The sequence below is a fragment of the Antechinus flavipes genome, chromosome 2, assembly GCF_016432865.1.
Source record: "Antechinus flavipes isolate AdamAnt ecotype Samford, QLD, Australia chromosome 2, AdamAnt_v2, whole genome shotgun sequence".
In the NCBI taxonomy this organism is placed as follows: Eukaryota; Metazoa; Chordata; class Mammalia; order Dasyuromorphia; family Dasyuridae; genus Antechinus; species Antechinus flavipes.
Window position 1 is genome coordinate 551033305 of NC_067399.1, and position 26584 is coordinate 551059888.

The 26584-nt window shown below is 34.4% G+C and overlaps 1 protein-coding gene across 3 annotated transcripts in view; it reads left to right on the forward strand.

The window, feature by feature from the left end:
- Window positions 1–4897: 4897 nt before the first annotated feature.
- Window positions 4898–26584, forward strand: part of TARS3 (threonyl-tRNA synthetase 3) — a 35244-nt gene continuing 13557 nt past the window's right edge. Inside the window, exons 1-12 of one of the 3 annotated variants that reach the window (XM_051980969.1) lie at window positions 4898–5940; window positions 9782–9868; window positions 10883–11073; window positions 12329–12452; window positions 15761–15882; window positions 17536–17653; window positions 18719–18783; window positions 20533–20611; window positions 21117–21263; window positions 22505–22603; window positions 24938–25104; window positions 26059–26221. In XM_051980969.1, the coding sequence (XP_051836929.1) occupies window positions 5641–5940; window positions 9782–9868; window positions 10883–11073; window positions 12329–12452; window positions 15761–15882; window positions 17536–17653; window positions 18719–18783; window positions 20533–20611; window positions 21117–21263; window positions 22505–22603; window positions 24938–25104; window positions 26059–26221 (1662 nt within the window). In that variant the 5' untranslated portion in view covers window positions 4898–5640. Of the gene's footprint in view, window positions 5941–8808; window positions 9187–9781; window positions 9869–10882; window positions 11074–12328; window positions 12453–15760; window positions 15883–17535; window positions 17654–18718; window positions 18784–20532; window positions 20612–21116; window positions 21264–22504; window positions 22604–24937; window positions 25105–26058; window positions 26222–26584 lie in introns of those variants that run through there. The other 2 variants (XM_051980968.1, XM_051980970.1) reach the window with 2 other exon arrangements.

Below are 26584 nucleotides of genomic sequence, written 5' to 3' on the forward strand. Positions count from 1 at the left end.
AAGTCAACAGCTAAAGTCTGCAGGATCTTATAGTGATATTCATTAGTTAATCTTTATACAGACCTGATGTTACCGTGTAAACAGAACAGTGATCCAGAGCAACAAAATGTTAGGGGCAGCAAAAAATTTTCAGTAACTATAGGTTACAAGAAGTATGTATTTTCTAATTTGCTTAGGGCACTAAAAACCTTTCAGCTGGCATTGTCTGCCTACTGTGTCAGAAGGGAATTTGTCCTCTTAACCAGATCCTAGAGTTAAAAAAGAGATGCTCCATTAATCTTAACATAAAATTTTTCAAACGCCTATAAAAGTCAAGAAGAATAATGAGTGATATTATAGGAAACGTACCATAGCCATGTAGTAGTGTATTTACCCATTAGTTACTCTTGGCATGGGAGAAAGGATAGAGACACAGACAAAAAGATAGGAGGAGAAATAAACAGTAAGAAATAACCAGTTAAATGGGAAAAAAAATTAGAAAAAGAAATGAGATCATAAAATAAAATTTAAAAAACCTCACCCAACTATCTGCAGTTAGCATCCTTTTCATAGGCAGAATTTGTCATTTACTTTAGGTTTCTAAAATTTATTATATTGCATGAAAAAAGGAATATCTTGATAAAGAAAATATTATGCACAAATTGAGATTCCACGAAACTATAAAGGAGCTAGGAAATCAGAATCAGGGTACCTACATCTGGATCCATGCAAGTTCACTGGAAAGCTCATGGACAGCTATAAACTGACTGACCCCAAAGCATTAGTTATAGGGTTTTCAGTTAGCATTTTGATTTTATATTTGATGGTTATCACAGGTTTCCTGACATTTATCTGGATCTGGCCCTAATTGATGGGGTGAACGCAAAGATCCTGGAAGATCTGAAGCTATTTTCTGTGGAAGGCCAAAATCCAGAGCTATGGTCAAGTAAAATGAACTTAAATGGTCACTAAGGCACCTTGTTTGGTCTATGATCCTATGAGCATTTTTGACCTCATTCATTGATTATGAATTATTATCATTAACCCTGATGTTCTTTTTAAACTTTAAACTTTATGGTAACTCTTAATCATTTAATGTTTATGGATGTAAGTCAATGTTTTAACTTTTTTTCTCCTCCTAGTACTGGCTACAATGTTAGGAGAGTACTTAACTCCCCTCCAAGTCCATTCCCTTACCCTACACGTGTGATGATCGCATATTTTAAAATCAGCTGGGGTCAAGAATTCAGGTTAAGGGAAAATCTTCAATCTTTATTCTTTTTGGAGGTGAAGGGGGATTAGCAATGTGAGCAGCTGCGACAGAACCAGCCAGCAGTCTTTTTTTCCTCTCTTTCTGCCCCTCTGCCTCCACCCACCAAAATTGTCATTTCCTATACAACACATCAGAACTTGCACAAAGAGGGGGGGGGCATTCTTTCTCCAAGCATATACTAATAGAGTATGATCCAATTACTATTTAGCCTCACATGATTGGGACCTTAGTGCATCAACTTGAGCTTCAGCCCATTACATACATGCAAGTACCAAGTACTTTAAATATAACCCAACCAGAGTATCCTAGAGATAAACCACCGAGATGAATAAATTCGATGTTATGACCAAATTCTAGACTTGTAGGAAATATTGACACAGATGGGATGTGCTAATGTAAGAAGAAAGTATGCCCCATTGTGTGTTGGGGAAAAAAGACATAGGGAGGTATATACATTCTTGGTTCATTCTCCCAGAGCCAGGCTACTTCAACTAATCCTCAAGGTTCCAGGGTAGTCTGAGGGGGCTTGTGAATCTCTTTCTATCATTAGTTTAAAACTCCTACATCTGTCCCCCACCCCATTTGGTGCCAGTGGCTAATGTCTCAATTCCAGCTTTTCCAAAAGGATATTCATTTCAAAAATATAAAATAAATTAAACATTTCCTCCAGGACCAGGAGGTATATAGTCAATATCTGGGCAAGTCAGTTCAAAATTTTCTCATTTCCTTTTTTCCCCCTGCGGCAATTTGGGTTAAGTGGCTTACCCAGGGTCACACAGCTAGGAAATGTTAAGTGTTTGAGTGTCTGAGATCAGATTTGAACTCAAGTCCTCCAGACTTCAGGGCTGGTGCTCTCTCCACTGTACCACCTAGCTGCCGAATTTTCTAATTTCTTTCATAGAACTAGTTCCGATAAGTTAACATCTAGATTTCACCTTAATGAATTCTAGTCTCTTTTACTTGTAGAATGAGGTCCCAAAGGTCAATCTTTGCTCCTAAGTGATTAAGGTCACTTAAGAGACCAAGATGGAAGTGGCAGTGAGGGTACAGTACTTGAGCTTTTTGATCACCTCTCTCTTGGATGTTTTCTCCTCTCTGGCTTTTTGTGACACTGCAGTATCCCGATTCTCCTTACTGCCCCATGATCCATAACTGTGGTTGTATCCAGGAATATCTATCTATCTATCTATCTATCTATCTATCTATCTATCTACCTATCTATCGTCTGTCTATACAGATCACAATTTTAAATTTAATCTGCAGTATTAACATTTCTTAAAGTTTAGACAACAAAATAATAAATCAAACTGTGATTTAGAGTGTTTGCCAAATTCCAAAGTGGAAATGTTTATACTGAAAATTTAACAATCAACTATTATGTCAGTTTGAACAAGCTCTAGCGTAACCTGGGGTATATCCTTGAAAATTCTAATGACAAAGTCCTTGGGCCTGTCCAATCAGACAATAATATAATTTTGTTTATATTAAAGGAGTATTACTATCTGCTTTCCTGCTATAATCTTAAGGATCTTGGGATCTTTCCATTTAACCTTTCATATATATTATTCTTCCCCATTAGAACATAAGCTCTTTAAGAGAAGAGGTTATTTGTATACCTAGTACTTAGTTGATATTTATATATAATCATTGCTTAATAAATGCTTTTTTCATTCATTGTTCATGTCCCAGAGTTATCTCAAACTTAGCATGTCCAAAAATGAGCTCATTATTCTTCCTTCAAATTCTTCCCTCTTCCAAACTTTTAAATTTTAATTAAAGGCACTAACATTATTCTAGAGTCTCAGGTTTGAATCTTAGCATTATCCTCAATTGTTCACTCTCACTCCACATATCTTATCAGTTGATAAATCTTCACTATTTCCATTTCCAAACCTCTCTACCATCTAAATACTTCTCTCTTCTCATACAGCTATCTTCTTAGTTCAGGCCCTTAGCATCTCTTACCTAGACTTTTGCAACAACTTCTAATCCTGCCTTAAGTCTTACCACTCCAGTCCATCATATATATATATATATATATTGCTGCTAAAGTGATTTTTCTTAAGCACAGATCCAACTGTGGTACTCTGCCACTCAATCTAACTACAATATTTCAATCCTTCAGGATACAATACAAACTTTTCTAATTAGCTTTTAAAACCTTTTACAATCTGTCTGTAGCTTATCTTTACAGATTCAATGAACATTACTCTTCTCTCCCCCTTTTCCCCCTCCAATACTCTTCCATCTAGCCAAACCGGTTTTCTCTCTGCTCCACACACAGACTCTATCTTCCTATCTTCATGTTTTTCTCCTGGAGATTTCCCAGGCTTGGAATTTACTCCTCCCTCCCTCCTTCAAGATGCAGCTCAAGCACCACCCACAAGAATCCTTTTCTGACCTTACCAATTGCTAGTACTCCCTCCACAGCCTTTTTGGGGAAGGACCTATGTCTGCTAATTTTCATTCCTCTCCCAGCTGGGTTTCTGACTTTCTGGACTTCAGCTGTTGTCTTAACTTGAAACTGTCCTCTGGTGCCTGAGGCCTCCTTACTCTGAAACATCTCTTTACCTTGTTAGCCCCATTCTATAATGATGAATTTCTCCTAGGGTCTCTCTCCATTTTGTGAAAAGGCTTAACAGCTTTCCCTTCCCAAATATGTTTGTTTTTCTGGACTTCATACTGCCCTGGTAGCTTACTGTCCCTTCCCCCCCCCCAATTTTCAGTTTTCCTTTTGTGTGTTATCTTCCTCTATTAGAATATAAGCTCTTTAAGGAGAGGCACTATTTCTTTTTTCTTATATTCCCAGGTCTCATTGCAATGGCTGGCACATAGTAAGCATTTAATAATAAAATAATAATTTTATAATTTATTTTTCATATTTATATTATATATTTTCATAATTTATATATATCTCCATATATTTATTTACAATATTTAATACAAATATATAATATATAATTTATGTATACTATAAAATATATTATTTATATTTATTATAAATTATTAAAAATAAATATTTTAAAATAAATTAAAAATAATAAATAAATAAAATACTAATAAAAGCTGGCTGGCTGGCTGGCTGGCTGCCTGCCCGTCTATTCTTTTTGTATTAATTTATTTACTTGCCTTCCCCCTTAGAATGTAAGCTATGTTTTTGGCACATGCTAGCACAGTGCTAAATGTTTGTTGATTGACATGTTGAACAGGATAGTCTCATGGAAAGATGCCTCACTCTACCAGAGACCTTCCTCTATAATAAAATTGATTCACTAGTGATTACTTTTTGAATCTGATCATTCAACCAATCTGAATGCATTTAATTTTGTTTTCTACTCCTTATCATTCCATTTTATCCATGTTATCATGTATAACATGAGACACTATCAAAATTATTGCTAAAATCTAGGCATATTATGTCTGTAGCATCTGATATGCTAATCTAGCTACCTTGGAGGAAAAAAAAAATTTTTTTTTAAAGATTCCCATCTTATACATTTTTAGCACTCTGCATTGCACACAGTAAATATTCCAAAACTGGAACTGTCTTTCTTAGCTTTGATGGTTGAGTTGAATCTGAAAGGACTTACAAAACTTTAAAAGTAGAAGAGAAGAGAATATTTCATGCAGGATTTAGAGCATAAACAAAATTATAGGGGCAAGTCAAAGGCTCCTGAGAGCAGCTAAGAGATTATATGAGCCATTTGAGAGGGGGGAGGGGGGAGGTGTATTCCAAGCCTGGGGAACCTCCAGGAGAAAGACTTAAAATGTTGAGGGGTGTTATCACAGGGGCCGTGGGGAGAGGATGGCCGGACTATTCTATAAGGAGTTCAGACTGGACAAGGAAACTGGAGGCAGTTTGTGGAAAGCCTTAAATGCTAGAGTGAAGAGTTGGTACTTTATTCTGTGACACAAGAGAAGCCAATGAAAATATTGCTTCAAAAAGATAAACCGTGGCTGGGGGGAAGAGGAGGCCAGGAAACCTTTTACTTTGCTGAAGGGAAGGGAAGAATCAGTAGGTCCCGCTTACTTGGATCAGGATAAAACCCATCCTTTGAGGACTGGAGATTGGATGATGTTTTTCGGAAAGAGAGGTTTACAGGGGAGAGAAAAAAAATGATGATTGTTTAATGGTTGTAAAGATGGTCTTTCGGAGTTGAAAGGGCCTTCAGGTCCCCGGGGCTCTCTTGCTTTATTTTCCTCAAATGTAGAATAAGCACCAGGGGCTTCCACTTCTCACCCTGGGCCCGTGAACGCGGGAGTCCCGCCAAAGCGGGGTCAGCGCTAGCGCTCCGGACAACCGGCGGTCGGCTCTCCCCGCGCGGCCACACCCGCACCTCCCGGCCTATCCCAGCCCGCAGCGGACCGCGGAGCGGCAGCAGAGGATCATGGCGGCCGACGCGGTGGCTTCTCGCCTGGCGCGGCAGGAGCAGGACATCCGCTGGCTGACCGCGGAGATCGGCCGCCTGAAGGAGCAGCAACAACAGCCAGAGCCCGAGCTGGAGCCGGAGCCCGGGCCCTGGCCAAGCTGGGCCGGCAGCCCCAGTCCCGAGCTCGAGCGCCTGCGGGGCGAGAACGAGAAGCTGCGCTACCGGTTGCAGCACCTGCGGCGCAGCCTGGAGGCCGAGCTGAGCCGGCAGCCAGAGCAGCTCGAGCAGCCCCGAAAGCCGGCCCGAGACCGAGCGCAGGTAAAGCAAGGCCGGGGCGAGGGCGGGAGCGCGCTTTGGCCTTGACCTTGACCGCGGAACTTCTCTCTCCGCTAGCAGCTGGCGGGGAGGGAAACCTGCGATGTAGGGAATTCCCCGAGATTAGGGGCGGGCACGGAGAGGCAGATAACGGGAATAACCCCGCTAGAGGATTTCCCTTCTGCTCTGTAATTTATTTCCTGTTCTCTCTGCGTTTCTTCTTCTTCCAGATAGGCCCAAACGAGCGCAAGTAGTAACGGGAGCAATAATATTACTCCCGTTCCTTCTGAGGGTGAAGTCATTGAGTCCAATCCAACACCCGTGGGTCGAATAAAGTCCCTGTGCCGGGCTCTGGGAATACAGAGACAAAAAAGAAGCTGTCTCCCCCACCCCCTCCCCGAGCTCCGCGGTTCTTTTTTCGGTTCTATCCTTCTCATTCTGGGACAGGGACACAGGTATAGGAGAAGGCTTGCTTTGTCACTAGGGACCCTTAGCATCTGCCCCGGCAGGCTTCTCGTGATGTTTTCTCTCTTCCTGACATCATCAGTTCAATCAGATGACTCTCCTAACCCACATGGTCAGTCTTCCTCCATCTCCCTTGCCACGACCTCTCATCACTGTCTGATTGCTGGACGTGTCACATTAAAATGTGAGCTCCTAGAGTAGGGTGTGTCTCGTTTTTTAATCTTTGTATGGTCACAGGTAACTGATAGTTGGCACTTGCTAAATTCTTGTTGCCTTATCTCAAACTTAACATGTTCAAAAGAAAATATTCGTCCTTCAAACGCACCCTTCTTTGACTCTCCCCTCAGTGCTAGGAAAACATTTTTGTTGCGGATACCACCATTTTTCCAGTTACTTTGTTCCATAATATAGGAGTCCTCCTCAACTGTTAAGTCTGGTTGGTACTTCCACAGCATGTTTTAAATGTGTTCCAATTTCCAATCTTGTGCAGGATCTCAAATATTCATCTAGACTATTGCAATAGCCTCCTAAAGTTGTCTCTATGCCTTAAACCTGTTCCTTTTCTAATCCATTTCATACAGCTCTGGAATTGATATTTCTAAGGCTCTGTTCCGATCATGTCACTCTCTGTTCCCTAAGTTTTAGTGGATTCTTTTTGGCCTGTAGGATAAGAAATAAAATGTAAAGGTATAGAGAGGGGTGGCATGATATTTCCTGGGGAAGGATTAGTAGGCCACTTTGGAATTTGCAGTATTATTATATGTAGTCTGGCAAAATGGGTGAAAAAACAGATTGTAGAGGGATTTAAATTCCAGACCAAAGAGTTTGCTTTGTCATTTTATTATTCTGACCTACCATCTAGGAGAGGGGTTGTTCACTTGGGATCTATGAACTTGTTTTTGAAAAATATTTTGATAACTTTATTTTAATATAATTGATTTCCTTTGTAATCCTATTTTATTTTATGCATTAAACAGGTCCATAAATCTTTATCAAACTGCCAAAGGAAGGAAGGAAACAAACATTTATTAAATTCCTACTATGTGGTAGGCAGTATGCTAAGATATCAACTCTTATGATGCAAAACCCTCTATCCTCAGATTATGTGAGGTTTCAACAGATGTGTGTGTTTACATACGTATGTATACATATATATGTTTGCATATTGTCATTGTTCAGTTGTTTCAATCATGTCTGACTTCACATGAAGCCATTTGTGATTTTCTTGGCAGAAATACTGGTAGGGTTTGCCATTTCCTTCTCCAGCCAATTTTACAGATGAGGAAACTGAGACAAATAGGATTAAGTTCATACAGCTAGTATGTGTCTGAAGTGGGATTTGAATTAAGATCTTCCTGATTCCAAACCAAGCACTCTATTATGCATCATCTAGCTGTCTCTGTATATGTTTATATGTATGGGTTGAAATCAACTCCTGAAATAAATGCTTTGTAAGAACGTGGAATACTTTTATTTTATATCTCTTTAGAATCTGCATAGCCACCACTTACAACTCATTTTATCCCAATAAAATTATATTATGGATTCAATTTCATCTCAAATCTTTTCTGGGGATTTCTTGAGCATCCACCTCCACTTTAGGTTGCTGGCAATAATGAAAGGGAGCTAATTTGCTCCCTATATATAATTTATTCTTTCTTTATCTGATTTTACCAATTGCTTCCTGGGTGTCTCTTCTTTCCCATAGATATATCCAAAACTAAACTCATTATCCATCCCCCTACACTGATCATTCTTCAAAACTTCCCTTTTTCTGTCAACTCCTTTGTGATTCATAATTTTGGAGTCATCCTTAATTTTTCCCTCAGTCGCATCCTCCATATTCCATCAGTTGCCAAGTCCTGTCAATTCTCTATAACATATTTTACATCTGACTCCTGATACTCTCTGGGCCATCACCCTCATTCACATGCTTATCATCTTCTATATGAACTATTATACTTGCTTGTAAATTAGTTTACCTGGTTCTGATCCTATTTATTCTCCACACGACTGCCAAAATAAATTTATTAAGAGACAGATTTGACAATGTTGTTCCTTTGTTTAAAAGTCTTTGATAGCTCCCACATTCCATAATCTGGCACTTAAAGCCATTCATAATCTGGCTCCAATCCACCTTTCCAGCTTTATTTTACTTTTTCATCCCATTATGTGCTTTATATTCCAGGGCTCAGCTTAAATATCACCTTTCTGAAAATTTCATATGCCCTCCACAGAAAACTTTTATTTGCTTTTGGCATACATAACATGTATGCCATACATACCTTTAGTACAATGTAAATTCTCTGAGTGTAGTAAGTATTTTTTCTCTGATTTTGCATTCCTGGTGCTTGGCACAATGCCTTAGAAATACTAGATGCTTAATAAATGTTTGTGAAATTGGGTTGTCATTGAATCAGATCAGGAATTAGTAGACTGGTCCCTAAAAGGTGTAGGTTCTGTATTTGGTTTACTGTGTCATTTGCCACTTCCACCAATCTCCTCAGAAATTTCCTATAACAAAAAAGCCCATCAGTTTTATTTGCTTGAAGAATGCCAAAGTGTCTTTTACCTATCATCCAATAGATTGTTCGTTCGCTCTAACTGTTCTGATGTTTTCTCTGCTGGCTACCCTAGATAATAGCCCCAAACTCCACAACTCTAACTTCTTAGCCCCTACTAGCCCCAATTCCTATTCTTCTTGTTCTACTCTAGGCCTGACTGAGGCCATAGGAGCTACCAGCAGTGATTAAGGGCTGAAAGAGCCCTCCCATTACAAAACAGGTAAGGACTCTAGTGGAAGAAGAGGATTTTCATATAACCAATTCATTAGGCAACCTATTTGTTGGGGACTGCTTATATGGAATGCCCTTCCAAAGACATTCCATCAACTATGAGGGTAACCTATGAGAATCATCATAGATACAAAATTTTGTTTCTAAAAGGCAGCTTTATAACCATTTTATAGTGACATGAGTAGTTATTTTTCTAAAGATAAAAAAAAATTCCAAAACTCCAAAGAGATTTATATCTGTTGAATTAAGGTGTATGTATCAAGTCTGTGATGAAATAGGCTTGATAGTTGGTTAAGCTCCTCTTTCTTAGCCAGTCTGTTGAAGAAGATTCAGTGTAAGTAGAAGAGATATGACTTTGGATTTCTAAAATATGAAATTTTTGTTTAGTACCACCTCCAGGAACTATCAAAAATAATAAAGTAAGAAATAGCTTATAGCTATTATACATATTTTACATAGCTTATTATGTAGTATTTTACATTCATTTGTTTTCCTTCAAGTGCCTTAGTTACCTTGTCTTGTCCTGCCTTTTGTCATCCATGTGAGTGGTTTTTTTTTTTTTTTTTTAACATTCTGTCTTTTAGCTTTCTTCCATCACAAACCAAAAAGATGTTCAAAATAAAAAGGAGAAGAAAAAAGAAAATGAAATTGTAAATGCCTTAAAGAGTGAGGTAAGTAATTCTTAATTAGAAAAGGCTACCTCTGATTTTTAATATTTTTATGTTAAAAATGTGATTTATCTAGGCACCTTAAATAATTTGTAATAATACTCTATGTAAAACTATGTAGAACTTAGATTAATTTTTTTACATAACTTAAATGTGGTGGGATATCAGTATAATTTGCTTCACCAATCTGTGATTTCTTCTGTGTGGGTACACCTGTCACCAAGGTAAATCACAACCCTTCTAACATTTAGTAAAGTTCCATGTTGAAAAATTCACATGGTAGAAAAATTCAGCTCTTTTGTAGGATATTTTTCTAAATTTAGGCAGATCTTTTGGAGACAGATATTCAGTTATTGGGCCTTTATTTGAAACTTACATATGTAGTTGTCTCAAGTTTAAATAATTGCTCCTCCTTTATATAATCAGCCAGTTAACTAGTATTTATTGAATCTTGTGTGCATCTAAGAAGCATTGTGCTTCTTAACCTACTATTTGTGCTTATTACATTGTGCTTTGTCCAGTATACAAAGGCAAAAAGAACAATACTGTTCTTGACCCTGAGGAATTACAATCTGAAAAGCTAAGACTAACATGAATTGGCCAATTTAAGAACAATACTAGATAGTATAGAGTGTACTATCAGAAGTCTTAGTGCATTTGTAAGCTTTAAGTAGCATAAAATTGCACTTAGATTTTTGGGTCACTCTATATTTAAGTAAATGCTAATTTGTGTAGAACTAAGTAAGTAAGGACAGAGAGATTAATGGACTGTAATTCAAGGAGGGGTTTATGGAAAAGATAGAATTTGAGCTGTGCTATTTAAAGATAAAATGGATTTGGATAGGTGAAGAAGAGATAGAGTCCAGGTAAGGGAACAGTATGAGCAAATGCATGGAAAATGGGGAAATAGGGGGCAGAAAAGAGTGAGACTTAATTACAGCCAAGGATCCATATATGGAAGTAGTAAGAAGTAAGGTTGGCTATGTGTTTATGTTATTGTCTTGTAATGATTTACAGTTATGTAGTGGGCCAAACTTCATAGAAGATAGACTGATGCTTTATGAAACATTGAAGAGAGAGCATGACACCTTGCTTGCCCATAGAGCAGCAAACGAGAGCAAATTGATCAAAATAATGCTGATTGATGGAAAAATAGTTGAAGGGGAGTCTTGGAAAACAACACCATATCAAGTGGCTGCTGGAATTAGGTAAATTGTAGTATAAAGAAGATCGTGGGTATTAAGTAATTGAGCAAAAGACTAATAGCATTTTTTTTCTTGAAAATGCAATTTTCTTTGATCAACAAGAATAAGTCAATGGGAAATAGAGTTTTCACCAACACTACCTTTGGACTTCTTAGGAATATCATTTAAATTTGGGAAATGCATAATTTAGAATACAATCCTATCTTTTTCCAACTCTAAATGCTCAATTTTTTAAGTCATAAAAAATGTAAAACAGGTTATCAAAGACATAAGAAAAATGTCTACTCTTTACTTAATAATATTGTATTATTTGAGTTTTTAAGAGTTTCTTGTCATCTTTTTAAAAGCAGATAATTTTCATTAATTATATATGAGTATGTATGTGTATGAGTGTGTGTGTGTGTGTGTGTGTATGTGTGTGTGTGTGTGTGTGTGTGTGTGTTTATGTGTGCATGCATTTGTATTATAGAGCTGGAAGAGGGAGGGAGGTTATGGGTTAGACTAGAATTCAGGAGACCTGAATTCTGATCCCAGCTCTTTCACTAAATATGTGACCACTGGCAAATCATCAAACTTCCAAGCACCAGTTCACTCATCTATAAAATGGGCATAATAACATTCATGCTGTTGACCTCAGCTGTTTCAAGGATTAAACAAGATAATGTATCTGAAATTGTTTTGAAGGGTGTGAAATATTATATATTTAGAAGTTAGTATGGTACAGAAATTAGTCAGAGAACTAGTTTCAAATTCATCTTATTATCTATATGATCTTGGGACAATCCTCTGAATCTCCTTAAATCCCTAAATCTCAGTCTCCTCATCTATAAAAGAAGGAGGCTGGATTAAATGTCCTCTGATAGCCCTTTTTGCCCTAGAGCTGTGATCCTATGAAATAAAAAGCATTGTTACTGGTTCAAAATCCTTTTACCCTAAAAAGACAAAAATATACCATCTTTGTGATTATATACAAAAGAATTTGGCAAAGACTCAGAAGGTAGGTCCAAAAGAGGAGGACTCGATATTTTCCAATGGCAACATTACCAAGTCACAGCCTTGAGAGATAACTACTTTGAAGAGAACACGACTCATTTGAATATGTCTGTGTATATGGTCTGACATTTATCTAAATAATAAATCATATTACTTTAGGTACATATGTAGCATGTACTTTTGCAACCTGAATTGTTTTAAATTTTGGCTTACAAATAATATTGTATATGTATAATTAATTTCAAAATTATTTTTCCTTCAATAGTCAAGGACTGGCTGATAACACAATAATAGCCAAAGTAAATGATGAATTGTGGGATTTGGATCGTCCATTGGAAGAAGATTCTACTTTAGAATTACTTAAGTTTGATAATGAAGAAGCTCAGGCTGTAAGTATATTTTAAGAGCTGATTTCTAAATTTCACTTAAGAGTTCTATTAAGTAAAAAAGCAGTGAATTGAAATTTAGAGAGAGATGTGTTCTTATGGTACTTTATAGGACCATGATGTCCCACAAATAGAAATGTATTTCTGTGAGTCTTTTATTGACTCAGAAAATCACAAATTAACATTACTCTGTATTGTATTTTTATTTATTTTGTTAAACATTTCTCAATTACATTTCAATTTAGTTCAGCCAGTAGCACTTTGGGAATTTTGTGAGCCATAAGTTTGGCACATCTGCTCTAATTGTTAACATTTATATAATAGATGTTCAATACACATACACAGAGTTCTTGCTTTATATAAATTAACTTTTGCAGGTGTCCATGTAAAGCAATTTTTACTTAATGTGAATTAGCATGCTAATGTGAGGAAGAAAAGGCCTGTGGATGAAGAGGACTGGCAAACACATGGTTCAAGGACACATAGAGGCTGTGGACAGAGACATGAGAGTGGGAAGGACACATCGGCTGGGGAGAGAAATATAGTACCCCAGCATAGACAGACAGAAGAATAGGCTTTTTTTTTCCCTCTCAAAAATGCTGCTGAACCTGTTTTATAGACTGATCAGTTACAGCTTAATTTCCCTTGTGGAACATGAATTAAATTGAGATACATTTAATTCTAGAGCTTTTCACAGATATATGTTTATATCTTATGCTTGTTTTTTTTTTTTCCCCTTATAAATATAACGTGTCTTCAATAACACTAATAGAGCATTTTTGTTCTTGTACATGTTTATAATATTCCCATCCGCAGCAGCAAAACATGATTTCAAATGCTAGTCAATAAGTGAACATTTGTTGAATAACTCTTGATAGAGAGAAAGCATTGTACTAAAATCCTATGATTTAAGGAAAGCCTTTATACAAAATCCAAATTTGCAGAACTATTTAGTTATTTGTCTTATTAAAGCTTTAGTTATCTTTGAAAATTAATTTTAGTACTTGTTTAAAAGACAAATTCTTTTATGATAGCAAATTCCTTTATGAAAACTTAATTGACAAATCTCAGAAGGCATGTAGAATAAAGGCTGAAACATACCTACAATTAGCTCTCTGATATAAATTAAATACTACACTCTCTCCAATTTTGTATTTTAAAGAGGAAATAGAAGAAAATACTTCTCATTCTATATCTGTATGTATATCTATTTATATGAGAGTATACATATACACATGTATTTATATCTCTCTATATTATTACATTTCTTTATAGATCTGGCTATATTTCTATCTGTCATCATCCTTTTATATCTATCTCTGGGACTAAATGGTCCTTAGATCAATTGATTGTCCTTATTATTGTTAGCTTTTTAGCCAGATACAAATATACATATCTATAATTCATTTTATGGTAGCATAAAATGCCACGTAATATAGGTATATATGTGCTTATGCAATTTAGCATAGATATACATATACATGTATATATATGTATGTGTATATACACACACACACACCATAGTATAGGTATATAGAGATACCTCTATCTCTATTGTATTGTATACAATATTTGTATTGTATAGTTATGTATTAATATAAATGTACATATTTGTATACCTGTAGTAAATGATGTTCCATGCTTCTATAAGATGATTTTCAAGCTAAAATTTCATAGAATCATAGAATTATGAGTAACCTCAGGATTCAGTCATATTCCCATATGACTGATATCATTTCATCAAAGGAATTATCTAGTCTCTTCTTAAATATCTTCGGTGATTGAAATTTCCAGTTGTTCTAGACAGTCTGTTCTATTGTGGGGCAGCTATAATTGTTAGGACATTTTTTTAAAAAATTGAGATGAATTTTAGCACCCTATTATTTCCATTCTATGACTTGGGACTAAATAGAATTAAGCCCACTTCCTCCTTTTATATGATATTCCTTCAGATATTTGAAAACTGCTAGTATATCCTGTTTTAGATTTTCTTCTCTAGATTAAACATTTTTAGTTCATTCAACTAATCCTCATCTATTGTTTGTGTTGATGATGCCTTTATGGGTACATCAATAAATAGTAAAAGAAGGCTATTTGGATTTCTATTCATTTTTCTTTTTGCAAATATAATAGCTATATCACTTTACTCTGTGCCTGATAAAAAACAATATGTGATTTTAAATCTAGAAGGGACTTGAGTATTCATTTTAACATGTTATGTGGTATTGTATTTTTGTTTATTTTATTAAACATTTTCCTATTACATTTTATTTTGGTATAGATTGTACTTTGTAAGTTTGGCCCCAATTCTAACTCCCAGAATTTGACATTTCTGATCTAAACTGATTCCCAGGGAGGTTAGGTGATTTTTTCAAAGTTGGGGAAATAACCTATTACCAGAGCAGTCTAGGAATCTGAATTGGTTATGTTGTTAGACTGATATGAACTGATATACCAAGGGTTTACAAGTTTAACTATGATGTATAGCTGTAATCTCATGCCCAAGGAAACAAAAACAACTCCCATTTGGGAGTGTAAAAATCCATGCCTCTAAAAATAAGAGAGGATATTGTTTTGCCTCATGTGTTTCAGGTTTTGTAAAGTTCTCCCTGACCAAGATGAATCTCTGACTATAGGAAAGACACACAGCCTACCATAATAGAGAGAACCCATTTTGGAACCAGGAAAACTTGATTTCAAAGCCTACCTCTGAAAGCACTGATTACATAGCCTCTCCTATTGTCTAATACTAGAGCTCTTGGCAGTTTCAAGACTGTAAGAGAAAAGTACTAACCCACAGTGAAACAGAGTTTTCTCAACAAGGAGCTTCTTATACTGGAAAAATAATAGCTCCAGTCCCTATCCTGATTCTATAGGAAGAGCTGCTGAAACTTTGGAGCTAAGTATCAGAGAGGGTATGGAAGAGCCTCTTCTCCCCATGTGCAGGAGCAAAGGATAGAATTTTTTGCTATTACCCAAATAAGCATTAGTACTGATAATTCAACCAATTTTTATCTAATTTTGATAACATCGCTTTATAGATGGAAGTTATGGAACTTTTAATGAATGTATTCTGCCACATTTAAAGATCTTGATTCTAGTGTTGCATATAAAGAGCATTACTAAGTAATTTTTGGATTTCTACAGGATTGTTGGGAGGTTTAAATGAGATAACACATGTAAAATGCTTCATAAACCTCAAATGTTATATTTTCTATATAAATGTTACATAAATTTTATATAAATGTTAGCTATTTTTATTACAAATATTTTTTTTAACAATATAAATTCCTTCTTTTTTTGATTTATAGGTATATTGGCATTCTAGTGCTCACATTCTTGGAGAAGCTATGGAAAGTTATTATGGAGGCCACTTGTGTTATGGCCCACCTATTGAAAATGGATTTTACTATGACATGTTCATTGAAGACAGGTAATATTTGATTAATTTGGTGCTTACCATGAGTATGCTGAATATCAGAATATGAAGAATATTGATTGATATGATTACAAATTAATGAATTTTATTCAGGGAAAGAAACATTAGGCAGCTATTATGTGCAGGTCACTGTGCTAGACAACTGGGTGAGATAAAGAGTTGACTTTAAAGACATCATCTTCAAGAGTTTGTGGTAGGGAGCCAAGACATATAAACACAAGAAACTATATAACAACAATAACAAAAAAAAAAAAAAATACATCGTTGCATTGAAGATATGTACGCAGAATACAATGTGAAATCCAGATGGAGAAAGATTACTAGCAACTCTAGCAAAATATTAGACTTACAGTAACTGCTTAAGAAACACTTGTTAGAATGAAATTTGGGGTGGGAGGGCAGAAATCAAGGAGGGCTTCCTGAAGGAAGTAGCATTTGAGTTGGGCTTTAAAATACGAATAGGAATGCATTAGGGTAAGAATGGAAGGAACTTGGTCAACCAAGTCTTGAAGATAGAGAAATGTCTTGATGGGGACTTTGAGTTTTATACTTGGGTTGAAGCTTGAAATATGTGGAAGGACAATATTGGTAGAAAAGGCTTAGAAAATTGAATTATTATTATTCCAGTATCTACTATAGACCCAGTTCTGTCCTTGGCAGTAGGAAAGATTAAAAGAAAGTCAAGCCATAGTTCCTGTCCTTAAGTAGGAAACTAATTTCTCATTCTCATGAGTCTATCAGGGTATCAACTATCATAATTTGTCAAATAAAAAGATTGCTGAAGAGAAAAAACAATTGGGAAAATAATACAGATCAACAAATTATTTGGTTTGGCAGGAATTCAGGAAAGGGAAAAATAAGAATAGGTTGGAGGAGTTAGTAAAGGCTTCAAAGAAGAACTTCATAAATGTGAAACTTTTAGAAGACTCGGGAAATGACTTAGATTAGATAGGTTGGAGGCCAAAGAGGAGACCTTCCAGAAAGTGGGAATCACAAGAACTAAAACAGAAATCAATACATTTAGTACATTTATGGCTTCAGTTTATTTTTCATATAACATTTTGAAATGATTATTCTATTTTTTGTACTTTTAATCTGTCAAATGTTGCCTTAATCATAATAGAAATATTTATTCAGTATTAGGATCATAGAGATAGAAAGTGAGAATACAAAAATTATTTCTCGTTTCATCTCAGTTATTTTTAAAAATGGATAAATAAAAAGTGTATGGAACTTGACTCTTAAGTGAGAAACTTTAAAGAATTAATGTAGAAAACATTTTGATTATATCAAAACAGCACTGTCCCTTAAATATAAAATTGTAACTACAGGGAAGAGACTTGTTGTTTTAAGGATTATGGTTTCTTTGGTCTAGCAGAATAATTTGGTGGTCTCATCATTTATTTATGGGATATAGGCAGATGTCTTAGCTTCCTTTTTTGTGAAATGGAAAGTAATTTAGAGTTTTTAAGGATCAGATTAAGTCCCCTTGACTCGGAGGAGAAGATATTATAAATCCACCAATTTTAATGTATCAATTAGAAATTTAAAAACAATTCTAAGTAACTTGGGAAGATAATATATAATTCGTTCTCAAAATTAAGTGTTATTCTTGTCCTGGTTAACAAAATTCTATTCTCTGTTTAGAGGAGTATCCAGTACAGAATTCCCAACATTAGAGAACTTGTGCAAAACTATCATGAAAGAGAAGCAACCTTTTGAAAGATTAGAAATCAGCAAAGAAATTCTTCTGGACATGTTTAAGGTAATTTATTAATTTATTAAAATGCATGCATTTAAAAATAATGCAGATGCCTTAACAATTTTGTAACTCTCCCTCCCCTAAAACCCTAATTTCTATAACCCCTGAAATATTTTCTTTCAGATTGTTTGATAGTAGGTTCTGTGGATAAATGAACACAGTCAGCATCTCCTGATTTACCTACCCATGTATTTCTTGATAATTTTAAAAATAGAGAGAAGTAGTTATCCATGGCACCAAGATGTAGCTATTGGTGGAAAGAAAGTTGTTGAAAGGATTAAACTAGTCAATGTAAAATTATGCAAATTAAGATTTTTGGACTAAAGGGTCATACATTCTTTTCTGATTGAGATTTAGCTTTATTTCTGATGGAGGCAGGTAGATAAAGAGTCAGGTGGATAATGTTTGTGTGTTTTTATAACTTATTTAACTTTGTAAGGATACTGTCTTTATTAAATTATTTTTGTAATTTAATATGTAATCTCAGTTTTTGCTATCTCCTTTGGATTTTCTTGATGCTTTTCTTTTAAATTATATTAGGCATAAATCTGGCAACCCATGCCTTTCATTTTCATATGTTCTTATGATCTCTTTATTTATAAATATTGATAATTTTATTTTTAAAATGTACATTTAAAAAATAGCATTAGTCTTATGTTCCAAATACTATACAAAGAGTAAAAAATTTGTTTATTTGTGTTAGAATTCTACTTGTTAATGCATGTGTTATGAATGCTTTAAGGATCACAGCCCAATAAAATATTAATATGAGGAATAATTTGCTGAATATTTGTCCTAAAATTTGTAGGTATGAAGTCAAATTACCACCGATCAATTATTCCTTTCATGACTATATCCATGAAATAAATATTTGCCACAAATACCTTTTATAAAAGCATTACAGTGCCAATAAATATTTTGCCATTAACTTTTTTTAAATCTATGTTTAGATAAATTCATACTGAAGCTTTACTCTTTGACTTTGTTTTTTATATTCAATGTATTATTCTTTCCCTGAATATGTGTTTTTACTTAGTTTGTATGCTAATATGAATGTTTTCTTTGTAGTATAATAAGTTTAAATGCCGAATCCTGAATGAGAAGGTTGATACCCCAACTACTACAGTATACAGGTAAACGGAGCATAATTAACAATAGGTCATTACTAAATACTCCATTATTAGGCAGCACTAGAAAAATGTTTGTCTTAAGATATCCTGTTCTTTGTGCTGTTAAATTATCTTCATTTTTAAGACAATTGAAAATATCTGTCATGTGTTCAAAATAGATAAATGTGTATATAGTCTTAAAGAATACATATTATTTTGCATGCCTAAGCAAGGCTTCAAAAATGTCATCATTGTGGAATATTTACATCCTCCTCCTTCATTTATCATTTGGAAAGCCTTCTTTTCTCTAATTGTTGAATTTGGTTGCCTCTTTTCTGATGGGTTCCTTAAGTGGGCTAGATTTTTTTTTATTACGGTTAAAAAAAATGTAGATATAAAATGAAAGGTTTGGATTATATGATTTCTAAGATATGAGCAGACACTTCTAGAACTCTGCTTTCACTCTGTCACATTTATAAAAAGAAGCTGCAAAAACTTGCTAGTAACATCCTTAATCATTGCTTTTTCTGCTCTATATTGTGCCTTTTTACTCTGTTGTTCAGAATTAAAAGTACCAATCTTTTGAATAAGGAAACTGACATATGGCTAGCACACTTGGGTCAGCAGGTGATCTGTAGAATATTTGGCATGGGCCAGTTTCTACTTCCTAGCATAAGTACAACACTGGACATTGAACAGTATGGAAGCTTTTACTGTGGAAGTCTTTCCATTTTTCCATCCTTCCTTCTTGCTTTGGTGATAGCTTTGATCTTGACTTTGAAGCTATAAAATCTGTTTTATAATTTTCCTTCATTCATTTTCTACAGGAAAGAGCTTTCCTGGATTTGGTAATATTACTAGAAATATATTGAGCCTTACTAACTTTAAAATTGTTTAGAATTGTCATTTTACATATTTTCTTTACATTATTTTAAAATTTCACTGGGTCTTCCCATTCTACTTTGCTTCCTCTTTCTATCTTTCAGTAAACATTTTATATTTGAAAAGTTGTTTCTAGAAACTTGTCCAAACATAGACACAACTTATAAAAGAATTGTGGTAAAAGGAATGAATAATCTCTACTTATAAAATATAAAAATATAAAAATCTGATGTCTGATATGGGCTGGTTAAAAAACAGTTGCAAACAGATTTTGGTATTGGCATTCACTACTCTGGTAACCCAGTTTATTCAATTTCAGTAAACTAGGAAGTGGTAGAAATATCATGGAAAGAATTTTGAATTGGAATCAGATGTGGATTCACATCTTGACTCTGCTACTCTGCCTGTGTTATTTTGGACAAGCCACTTAATTTATTAGGATCTGTTTCCTCTTCTCTAAAGTGGGGAGTTGGAAGAGGTAATAAATTTCTAGAAACTTTCTAGTGCTTAACACAGTAGTGGGCATATAGGAGACATTTCATAAATATCATTTGATGAAATGATTGGTTTTAGAATTTCATGTGGGATAGGAAAGGTGCTTTGATAATTTTAGGATCACTTAAGGATTCATTGGGATGTGGAATTTCAAATTCTACTTGTTTGCTAAGTTTTACATTGGCCACATGTCTTGGAGGATGGGTGTTCTATTGTTTTTGGTTTCAAGCAGGTAGTTGTAGAGTAGGGCGTGGCTTTTTGAGTTTAGTAATGTAAGCAATCTAATCATTGTGTTCTTCCTACCAAACATTGAAAATTTCTACATAGAATTTAATTTAAAAGATTGAGAAAAGATGATAAAGTTTCTGCCTGAATATCTCAAAAATTGTGTTACAGGTGTGGTCCATTGATTGACCTTTGTAGAGGTCCACATGTAAGACATACTGGAAAAATTAAAGCCATAAAAATATTTAAGGTAAGCATTTATAGTTCTGATAATTGAAGACAAATTAAAAGATGGGCTACTGCATTTTTAAAAAATCTGCCCACTCTAGTACTTAGAAATATTTTCTTTTTTGATTTTGCATTTGCTTCTGGGAAAAATGTAATCTAAAATTTTGTGAAATCTTTATTTAATTATTATAATTGCTCCTTTTCTCTCCTTTCCACATTAATGCAAATACTGTATAGAACCTCTCTTTTTATATTATTTTGTGATCTTGCATCATAAATTGTAATTTAGCATGAATTATAGTATTTGATGTATACAAGACCTCTTTATTTTTTATCTCTTTGGGGCTTATGCTTAGCAAGATAATTTGACTACATCAAAAAAATACTACAAGAAAAGCCTTTTTTCATAATCTTGGTATCAATATCACAAATAGAAAATTATGAATATATTAAAATAATTTTATTTCTCAATAAACATTTGTTATTGTTACTGAAAGATTATACATTTCTTTCTGTTTGAATCATAGAATTCTTCAACCTATTGGGAAGGAAAGCCTGATATGGAGACTTTGCAGAGAATTTATGGAATATCTTTTCCTGATAACAAGATGATGAAAACCTGGGAAAAGTTCCAAGAAGAGGCAAAAAACAGAGATCACAGGAAAATTGGAAAGGTATGTCCCCAAAACATAATAGCTACTAATAAAATAACATTAATTTTAATGGGAATTATGGACTGTTTAGAGGGGACTAGCATCTTGGTGTGAGGGCTTGCTGAACTCTTGTCAGGGCTGCTCATCTACCTTTGATGGCTCTCTTTTACTTGTGACTCCAAGTAGCTGTAGCATGTGTAGTAGTCACACCACAATAAACTGTCTTGGTAGATGGGCTGAAACAGGTAGGGGCTTACACAGAGACCTCAGACTTGTTGGTACATTAGGGGGATGTCTACCCCAAGCATGTGAAGATTTTCCTCAATGGGATGGGTGGATGAGAACAATTTGTTCCAGTGGGGCATGAAGGCAGCTGAAGCAGGAGCTGTGAAGCACTTAGAGCTAATGAGACATAGAAGAAACCAAGGTCATCTATTGCATTCTGACCCGCTGCTAGTTATCTTGACTTTTGTCTTGCCACTGGATTTTGATAACCCTGGAAGAAAGAATGAGACATACAACTTTGTGCAACTCTGCTTCATATATCCAAATCATGCATGGGTAGGATATCACCTCATGATGTCATTGGTCCTCTTTGAAATGAAGAATGAATAATAGTCATGTTACCATTGGTAGACCTAAAATGTATCACATAGCTAAATTCTTTTACAATAATCTTTCCTTATCTTCTACTTTTCCCCTTGTTTGACTTCAAAAGGGACAAACTACAAATTTCTGAATCTACCTTACTGTTCCACTGCAGTTTCTTTCCTTGCTCTTCAAATTAATGTCCTCTGACCTAATCCCAGAATATTCATTTACTGCATATTTAAAATTGCATTTGTCTCTTTTAAAAGCTTTATTCTTGAATAATTAAAATTATTCTACATAATATTTATTCCAGATGAGGTTTTATTTTCTTAATGTCTGCCTTGTACAAGAAATCATTTCAATTTGAATTGGTTGGATAATGATTATTTTTCCTTCAAAATACTTTATTAATCAATAATTTCTTCATAAAATACATTTAGGTATTACAAAATAAGTAAATTAGAAATATGTCAGAATATTAACAAAAAGAGAAAATAAAAGCTTAATAATGCAAAGAAAATCTAACTCAAAAAAACTATTTAAAAGGAATTAAATTTTCATATAAGGGATAGCATATGTTTCAGTAATATATAAGAAGTATGAATTATGTAGTGGAAATTTTCTGTTTTGTATTCAAATTTTAAACTTGAAATATGATTGTTTTAATGTAGGAACAGGAACTTTTCTTTTTCCATGATCTGAGTCCAGGAAGCTGTTTTTTCCTTCCAAGAGGAGCTTTTATCTATAATGCACTCATGGATTTTATAAAAGTAAGTAGATTTGTTATTTATTAAGATTGCTGTCTTAGCATTTTGCATATTCATTTTAGGTACATAAGCTTTAAAATATTACTCCATTTGCACTTTATTTTCCTTTTTTTTTTCAAAGTAACATAGTTAATGGAAAATTCCATACTATTTCCATTAATTCTGTTTTCAACACATTAGTGATTTTCAGCCTAATATGTCTTCATAAGATCTAGAGTTTAAAAGGCTTTTCAAGATAATCTAATTCATCTCACTCGTGTTATAAATGAGCACACTGAAGGCTAGTTAGATAAGGTGATACGTTCAAGCTCACATAGGTATGAAAAGAGCTAGGGTTAGAGTTTTGGTCATCTAACTTTCAATACCAAGATGTGATGTTTTAAAAATTGGAAGCCTGTTTATTTTCCCTAAGAAAAATTCAAATATTTAGATTTTTCCTAAAATCTATTTTTTAAATTATATCTAAAACTTATATGCAAAATCAAAGATTGAAGTTCTATTCATTCATTAAGCACAATGATAGATTAGAGAATTAGCTCATTTCATCTCTATCTCTTGCTAGCATAGTGCCTTTAAAATTTTTTGACATTCTTTGTTTTTATATTGCCTTCATTTTAAAATATATGCCTCTCCTTTTCCCACCTAAAAAGTCATTTCCTATAGCAAAGAATAAAAAAAGAGAAGAAAATCAGTAACCCAGCAAAATAAATTGTCATATCAATAATGCCTGAAAGTGTATACAAAGTTCTACATCCATATTCCCCCACCTCTGCAAAGAAGGGAGGAAGATACATCTGTTCACCTCTTCTTCAGAGCCAAGCTTGTTTATTATACTTATACAATATTCAGTTTTGCTTTTGTTTGTTGCTGTTTCTGTTGATACTGATATAGTGATTATGTTTATTGGTTTCTGTTAAGTCCAGGCTAGCTCCCTAGAGGCCTTAGGATCAGTCAGAGTCAGGATAAGTAAAAGTGTTTGGTCTTTAGGAGGAGAAGCAGGCAAACTGCCAGGAGTTTTGCCAAAGATTTCTTGATTCTAGAGTCCAGAATCTCCACTTTCTCTTCCTCATCCTGCTGCCAAGTGAAGTCTGGCTCTCTCACTCCACCCTCTAATTCTTGCCTATGGTTATCTTAACATTGAGCCAGCACCAATGGTGAGAAGAGTTATTCTTCCAAACATGCTAATAGAGTCATTGTTTCATAGTGAATAAGTAATTAGCCTTAAGTGCTCGGTTGCCTGAGTCACGCATACCTTTTTGGAGTTTCAGCCCTTTACAATTTTCCTACTTAAACTTATTTACCTTCCCTATAATTCATCCCAAGTATCCATGTATTCTACATATTTATTGTTTATTTATAGCAACGTCGCATTGCAGTCATAGACTATGAATTTTTAGCCATTCCCTAATCAGGGGACATCTACTTGGTTCCCAATTCTTTTCTATTACAAAAAAGTGAATATGTTGGTGGATATAAAGCATTTTTTTAAACCTACTTGAAATATGTGTCTAACAATGAGATTTCTAAGTTAAAAGAGCATTTTTCTTATTTCTCAGCACACTCTGAAATTACATTTCCAGAATGATTACCCCCCCATGCATAGCTCCATCAATAGGATATTAGTGTGCCTATCTTCTGAAAGTCTCTCCAATATTAACTATTCCCATCTTATGCCATTTTTGCTAGATTTCTGGGATTTACATAAAACCACATGGTTGTCTTAGAATGAGCTGGAACAATCTAGTCTTGCATATAATTGTGAGGGGTCCCAATTTTTCTTTTGAGAATTGCATATTCACATCCTCTAACCACCTAGCCATTAAACAATGGCTTTTAGTCATATACATTTGTGTTAGATCCCTATATATCTTTGATAACATACCTTATCAAAGAGAAGTAATCATTATAGAATACTATAGATATGTTTTGTGTGGGACATGGAGCTTAATCCATATTGACCCCACATTATACATTGGTAGGTGATGTTAAAAAAAAAATCTCAAAAAATGAACCTTGGAGAGGTAGGAAACTTTGGATGTAGAATGATGCTGGTAAACCAATTAATGATTGACATGCCAATAAAAAAAAAAAGTCCACCATTGCAAAAAATAGATCCCTAAGGACCACTTGTATATTTGTATTTCTTCTTTCTTATAAAAATAGCATACAGTTTTCTTTGGAAAAACAGCATTTTACTTGACTTTAAATCAGGGTTCATTTAGCCAATGCTTAATTTTAGATATGATCATAAGTGCTTTTAAAAAATGTATTATTGTTAGTCTTATTTTGCTTGAAAGAGATATATTCATTAATTTTTTTCTTTATTATATTTTGTAGGAGGAATATCATCGGCGTAATTTTACAGAAGTGATGTCTCCTAATATCTACAATTGTAAACTCTGGGAAACATCAGGACATTGGCAACATTACAGTGAAAACATGTTTTCTTTTGATATTGAGAAGGAGACATTTGCACTTAAACCCATGAATTGTCCAGGGCATTGGTTAGTATTTTCAATCTAATTTCAGATGTCCATACTTATTTCAAATGAGTATTCAACTTTACATGTCTTTGTATTCATGTAGATACATCTCTTACATTTATTGTGTCACTATTTGTTGGATTTGTTCTGAAGAAGTTTTTTTCTGAGGTCCTTTTAAAAATAATTCTTGGTGAAATTTTTATTGGTTTGTTTCATTTCATAGCTTTGATTTTAAAATATGTTTAATCATTGGCAGGAATAGCATGGTTAGCTGGAAAGTTGAGGTTTTTGTTTTGATAGTCTTAGGAAATTACTTCTTAGAAAACAATTTAAAAAAATGTTTTTTATTTAAATTTCTTCAATCAATTAGCATTTACTAAGCATCCATCGTGGTGTCAGGCTCTGGGCTTGGCACTGCTGATTCAAAGATCAAAACATGGAACAGTATCCATTTTCAGGTTTTTTCTATTCTTTTTCTCTCTCTCTTTCTCTCTCTCTCTCTCTCTGTCTCTCTGTCTCTCTCTCTCTCTCTCTCTCTCTTTCTCTTTCCATTCATAGATAAGATGGTTATGATGACACTTCACTCTCTGTTTGAGAGAGAGCTTCAAAGCTAATATATTAGGAAGCTTATTTGAAAGAATGGGCTCTGAAAATGATAGGTTGTAGAATAATTGGGCCACTCTAAGAACATAGAGTTATATCCTTTCTCTATTTGTTGAGAAAATCCTCTCTGAGGAAGAGGGATCTTTTTGGTTTTATATTTGATATGGCTCTTTTCCCCTCAATCTGATGCTATGACATACAGTTCAGTAAGACTCATAAGAAATGGATATCATAATCTTGTTTGTGCTCCTGAAGCAAATTAGGGAATTCGAGATTTCCATCTTGAATTCCAATTTTAGGCAGATAGTCTTTAAAAAGTTACTTTATTTTTCTGTGCTTTGTACAATTTTCATATAATTTTATTTGTCTTAGTCTGATGTTTGCTCATCGTCCACGTTCCTGGAGGGAAATGCCTGTCAGACTAGCTGATTTTGGAGTTCTTCATCGGAACGAGCTGTCTGGAACTTTAAGTGGTTTAACACGTGTCAGACGATTCCAGCAGGATGATGCACACATCTTTTGCATGATGGAGCAAGTAAGCAAAAAAATACAAAACCAAGCTGAATCAGTGGAGCAGCAGTCTGTTCTAATGTTCACCTCTTCATTTTTTTTTTATCTTCAGTTTCCTTCTAAAATGATAATGATTTAATTTTAATTGTTCTAATTGAACACATGGAAGTATTTTATGTATGTTTAAATCAACCATTTTTGTTTTCCTAAATTATCTATAATAGCTCATTTTCTAAGATAGAAACATCAATAATAATTAAATGGTGAAGCATAGAAAGATTGACATACCTTAGTAGAGATTCCTTAGAAATGTTCTCATAAATGCTGTTACTTTTTATGTGCTTAAAACTAAATTACTAACTAAAGTCTCTTTAATAACAAGTAATTT